The 5,961-nt window shown below is 50.2% G+C and overlaps 1 protein-coding gene across 1 annotated transcript; it reads left to right on the forward strand.

The window, feature by feature from the left end:
* The first annotated feature begins 814 nt into the window (after positions 1 to 814).
* Positions 815 to 3,429, forward strand: SOX17 (SRY-box transcription factor 17). Its single transcript, XM_003902762.3, has 2 exons — positions 815 to 1,366; positions 1,963 to 3,429. Exons 1-2 carry the CDS (start codon positions 1,060 to 1,062, stop codon positions 2,892 to 2,894), a joined length of 1,239 nt encoding a protein of 412 aa, XP_003902811.1. The 5' UTR covers positions 815 to 1,059; the 3' UTR covers positions 2,895 to 3,429.
* The last annotated feature ends 2,532 nt before the right edge of the window (positions 3,430 to 5,961 follow it).

Raw genomic sequence — 5,961 nt, forward strand, 5'->3', positions numbered from 1 at the left:
AACCACAGTTACTTTGCAGCTAAAACAGATTGTTCTCTTCCCCCTAACAAACTCGGACATTTAGCCAAATATTGCTGCTGTCTTTACATTTTAGAAATCAGTGTTAAGGCTCACCTGTTACTGAGCACATGCGAGAAAGTTTTGTTATGCGTATCTTATATACATCTTGTACACATTTTCATACTTCACATGATGTGTATAATAAGATACACATTAAAAACTGGTTGGTTTGTCATGAGTAAATGCTTTATTCTTCAGAGTGATGGAATATTGGATCCAGAACGTCGTTCCGTATTTAATCTTGCTTTAGAAAATTAGGATTTATCTTGGACACAGCATTTTGAACATAACACAGGCAAGTTAAGTCCTGGGGGAAAAATTGTATTTTTAAATTTATTATCAACGGTGTCTTTCGCATTCGAGAAAATACATTTGAAGAAGATGCCCGTGCAGGAAGTAAACTAGGTCACCCACCACTGAAACACCCTCGGCTTCTACAAAAAGATGTGCTTTAAAGAGAATAGAATGGACGCTCAGTATGTTCATCTAAACGACCTTGGGCAAGTACGTCGATTCCAAGGTACAATCAGCCCTCCCAGATGGCTTTTCGAGTCTCCCTAACCCGGGTGGGAGAGGACGCGGCGCCAGAGCCCGGCTCCCGCTAGTTTTCCCGGGGGCAGGGGTAGCCCTGGGCGCGGGGCCAGGGGAGGGGCAAGGGGCGGGCGTGGGGTTGGACTGGGACTTGGGACTCGGACCACGGCCTGGGCGTGGGCCTAACTACGCGGGACCGGCCCGCCCTCGCCGCTCCATTGGCCACATCTGTGCAGAAAAGGCCCTGCGGCCCAGGGGCGCCCGCAGTGTCACTAGGTCGGTTGGGGCCCTGGGTACGCTGTAGACCGTAGACCACGACAGGCCAGAACACGGGCGGCGGCTTCGGGCCGGGAGACCCGCGCAGCCCTCGGGGCATCTCAGTGCCTCGCTCCCCACCCCCTCCCCCGGGTCGGGGGAGGCGGCGCGTCCGGCGGAGAGTTGAGGGGAGCGGGGCCGGCCTGGAGCGCCATGAGCAGCCCGGATGCGGGATACGCCAGTGACGACCAGAGCCAGACCCGGAGCGCGCTGCCCGCGGTGATGGCCGGGCTGGGCCCCTGCCCCTGGGCCGAGTCGCTGAGCCCCATCGGGGACATGAAGGTGAAGGGCGAGGCGCCGGCGAGCAGCGGAGCGCCGGCCGGGACCGCGGGCAGAGCCAAGGGCGAGTCCCGTATCCGGCGGCCGATGAACGCCTTCATGGTGTGGGCTAAGGACGAGCGCAAGCGGCTGGCGCAGCAGAATCCAGACCTGCACAACGCGGAGCTGAGCAAAATGCTGGGTGAGTCCGAGTCAGGGACGCAGGCGGCCGGGCGCGCTGGCGCAAATCGCTAGGCCGCTTTCTTAAGCCCCAAACGGTGTTCTTTGCGAGCCTGACGCCCGAGACTCCACGTCCTTTCTTAAGGCTCTCGGTTCCCTTCCAGCTTCCCGTTCTTCCGAGCGTCCAAAGTAGCTTTCCGCCGTGCTCTCCGGCTCCCGGATTCCCCAGGTGGCCGGGGACGTGGGTCCAAAGGCTCTGGGAAGGCGACTTCCCGGCACCTCTGAGCGGCGCGAGAGCACCCTTGGCCCCGAACTGGGCCGGTTGTGTCCATCCCTCGACCCCTTCCCTAGCTAGGTGTCCTTTTCTGTTTTTCGAACGACCGGGTGATGGGTGAGCGGAAAGCCGCTTCCAGGAGACCAAAAGAAAGGGGTGCCTTTAGAGGACGGGTGTTCCCGAAGGGCTCGGACTCAGGAATCCCAGACTTCCCTTTTTAACTTCACCCCAGTTGCTCAATTCAAGGTCTGAGGGGAGAGATGCGTCCGGGTGGGGGAGGGGCCTGGGGCGGGAGCGCAGGCGATAAATCCTGCGCCCCTCTCCCCCTTCCTTCCACTGTGCAGGCAAGTCGTGGAAGGCGCTGACGCTGGCGGAGAAGCGGCCTTTCGTGGAGGAGGCCGAGCGGCTGCGCGTGCAGCACATGCAGGACCATCCCAACTACAAGTACCGGCCGCGGCGGCGCAAGCAGGTGAAGCGGCTGAAGCGGGTGGAGGGCGGCTTCCTACACGGCCTGGCCGAGCCGCAGGCGGCGGCGCTGGGCCCCGAGGGCGGCCGAGTGGCCATGGACGGCCTGGGCCTCCCGTTCCCCGAGCAGGGCTTCCCTGCCGGTCCGCCGCTGCTGCCTCCGCACATGGGCGGCCACTACCGCGACTGCCAGAGTCTGGGCGCGCCTCCGCTCGACGGCTATCAGTTGCCCACGCCCGACACGTCCCCGCTGGACGGCGTGGACCCCGACTCGGCTTTCTTCGCCGCCCCGATGCCCGGGGACTGCCCGGCGGCCGGCACCTACAGCTACTCGCAGGTCTCGGACTACGCTGGCCCCCCGGAGCCTCCCGCCGGCCCCATACACCCCAGACTCGGCCCAGAGCCCGCGGGTCCATCGATGCCGGGCCTCCTGGCGCCACCCAGCGCCCTGCACATGTACTACGGCGCGATGGGCTCGCACGGGGCGGGCGGCGGGCGCGGCTTCCAGATGCAGCCGCAACACCAACACCAGCACCAGCACCAGCCCCCGGGTCCCGGACAGCCGTCGCCCCCTCCAGAGGCACTGCCCTGCCGGGACGGCACGGACCCCAGCCAGCCCGCCGAGCTTCTCGGAGAGGTGGACCGCACGGAATTTGAACAGTATCTGCACTTCGTGTGCAAGCCTGAGATGGGCCTCCCCTACCAGGGGCATGACTCCAGTGTGAATCTCCCCGACAGCCACGGGGCCATTTCCTCCGTGGTGTCCGACGCCAGCTCCGCGGTATATTACTGCAACTATCCTGACGTGTGACAGGTCCCCGATCCGCCCCAGCCTGCAGGCCAGAAGCAGTGTTACACACTTCCTGGAGGAGCGAAGGAAATCCTCAGACTCCTGGGTTATTGTTGTTGCTGTTGTTGTTGTTTTTTAAAAGGTGTCTTGGCATATAATTTATGGTAATTTATTTTGTCTGCCACTTGAACAGTTTGGGGAGGGGTGAGGTTTCATTTAAAATTTGTTCAGAGATTTGTTTCCCGTAGTTACATTGTCAAAAACCCTATTTCCAAGTTCAAGTTAACTAGCTTTGAATGTGTCCCAAAACAGCTTCCTCCATTTCCTGAAAGTTTATTGATCAAAGAAATGTTGTCCCGGGTGTGTTTTTTCTATCTTCTAAAAAATAAAATCTGGAATCCTGTTTTTTCGTTCTACTAGTACCTCTGTCACACTAGTTTTATCAAAACCCAATTTTTAAGATCAATGTTAAGTCTATTAATGTAAATTTCTCATCCTCTTGAAAAGGGTGAACATAATTTAAGGACTATCTAAAAATAAACATTAGGATATCTAAGTTTGATGTAATTGTTTCGGGAAGGAAAAAAGAAAAGCATTCTGGAATGAGCCTACTTCATTTCAAGTAATCTTAGTTTTTAAAACGAACGGTTAATGAATATTTTCAATTCCAGTATATCACTTTAAGTAGAAGGGGATGTCCAAGTAATTTTGGTTTTCTAACTGTTGAATCATAAGCTTGACCGGCCCACAGAGGCTTTTCGGATGTTTTTATCTGTGTTCTGCCATCTCTTTACACTACACTCCTCCGACATTCAGTTTACCTAAATCTTCACATTTTTACACCTTGGGAAGTGGCGTTGCTGGGTTGAAAATAAAGGAGTCACAGAAACTAATCAAAATAAAATGTGCATTATGACAACTTTTAATACACTTTAGCATTTTATTTGAAGAATTTTTTTTTTTTTGCTTTTAGATTTAATACATACATGGACGATGGCACAAACTTAGGGGAGAATCCATGAATGGTTTGTAGTGTCCCTATCTATCACCATCATTACCTTATCAAGAAGAAACTGAGTTACAGGGTTGTGAGTAAAAGATGGGGATCAGCTCCTGTAATCAGCCATGCTAATTGCTGTGGCACGTCTCACCACATTTTACAGATTGAGGCATAAATGGAAACAGGTGACTTATAATGGGCATTTCCTGTGCCAGATGTTTGTTCAATGCCGTTCTAAACAGCTTGAGCCTCAACAAGCCTGCAGGTTTAGGTGCTATTTTTCCCATTTTGTAAGTGAGGAAAGGAGTCACCAGGCCTTCCCCTGCCACGTATATGAAGGCTTGTATTACAAGTTCTTTTGACATATTTCTCACCTGTTTTCCTCTGGACCAGGGTGTATTCATGGGCACTGGGAGAATTTACATTCTGTTGGTGGCAAACCATACAATTATCCTTAGCAGCAAGTGCTACAGAAAAAGGAAAGGCTTGGAGGATAGCTTACAGCATTTATGTGGGAGAGATGTCTGAGCTGAAATGATTGACTGCATTCTCTTGAAAAAAGGCATGGAATATGTTTTTCAGAGGGGATTCCTGGAATGTGAAGGATAGACAGTTTCAGTGAGGAAAGATAAGTTTATTTTGTTAGGCATAACAGGCTTCCTTTAAAAAGGTTAAATTCTAACCCTTAGCTGAGGTGGGTTGTTTCTGCTTCCAGCCTGAGCTCCTTCTCCAGGGTGTCCCAAGAGTTCCCAGTAGATGAAGTGGGCAGAAGGGCTACCAGCCTAAGTTCAGGGCGGTGCTCAGACTACACTTGGCATTTTCATCATACTCAGTCAGCCGAAGAAGACTCAGCTGTACCCTTGGCTGCCATCTGTTAACGATATTAAGACAAGTACAGAAAAGAGAAAGAAAAAGAGTTCTTAGGGAAAAGATCTAAAGTCCTGTAAATTACATCCTTAACTCCTAGGTGCAGGTGGAAAAGCAGTAAGAGCTAAAATTGTTAAGATATTGTCCATGCATTTACATGGATGGAGGGATTTGTCTTCACAAATAAATTTTTTTGGGTAGAAGCATCAAGCCAATTCCTTCTCTTTCCTCAAGCATGCAGATCAAGTGACTGCAGGTGGCAGCTAGTGATTTTTTTTTAACTCCTAATTTTAATTTTTATGGGTACATAGTAGGGGTATATATTTATGGGTTACATGAGATGTTTTGATACAGATATGCAATGCGTAGTAATCACATTATGTAGAATGGGATATTCATTCCCTCCAGCATTTATCCTTTGTGTTACAATCCAGTTATACTCTTACTTATTTTAAAATGTACAATTAAATTATTATTGGCTATAGTCACTCTGCTGTGCTATCAAATACTAGGTCTTATTCCTTCTATTTTTTTTTTCCGGTAGTTTTAAATTACCAAAACATTGGTATCCTTAAACCCTTTCTCATTTTAAAGTACCGGGATGTGGGCCCTGGTGGCAAAATTAGAAGTAGAGCTTTGGGGTCCATTACAGACCATTATAGTTTTAAAGTGAATGACAGAATGTAAAACTTCTGCCTAGGTTGAAAGACTCTATGTCATCACCAAGTGCACAGACCACCCTGCCCCCTGCCCCCCCCCCCGCCAGCTATGACATCACCAAATGCATAAATACCCTCTGTGACATCAGCAAGTGCCTGGATACCCCCATGACATCACCAAGTACGTAGACCCCTGTTTCCTCAAGTAGATTCAGATGAAGTGACCACAGGTACCAGCTAGTGATTTTTTGAGACAAAATATTAAATCTGTCTCAAGTTTTTACTGTTTTATTTTGGAGACAAATACACATAAAGGATACATTGCTTTTCTCCCCATATCTACTTTTGGTACTTTAGAAGTACATTAAGAGGTAAGAATCCAGCTCTTTTATGAGCTAAGATAGCCAGATTTGATGCCAGTATAGAATGTGCATGCCTTTGAGACATCCAGAGCAATAAGGAAGAGGGTATTTTTCCCCCACGAGAATGCTGACTACATCTCTATTAAAGCTACCAGGTGAGTCTGATAAATTACAGATAAACTTGTAAATTACTTATACAA

Source organism: Papio anubis, chromosome 8 (genome assembly GCF_008728515.1).
Source record: "Papio anubis isolate 15944 chromosome 8, Panubis1.0, whole genome shotgun sequence".
In the NCBI taxonomy this organism is placed as follows: domain Eukaryota; kingdom Metazoa; phylum Chordata; class Mammalia; order Primates; family Cercopithecidae; genus Papio; species Papio anubis.

What these genes read in the sequence shown, in the direction of transcription:
- SOX17 (XM_003902762.3), top strand. Translation starts at nt 1,060, where the DNA reads ATGAGCAGCCCGGATGCGGGATACGCCAGTGACGACCAGAGCCAGACC. An exon ending in GGAGCTGAGCAAAATGCTGG is followed by an intron (nt 1,367 to 1,962) that starts GTGAGTCCGAGT and finishes TCCACTGTGCAG; the next exon opens with GCAAGTCGTGGAAGGCGCTG.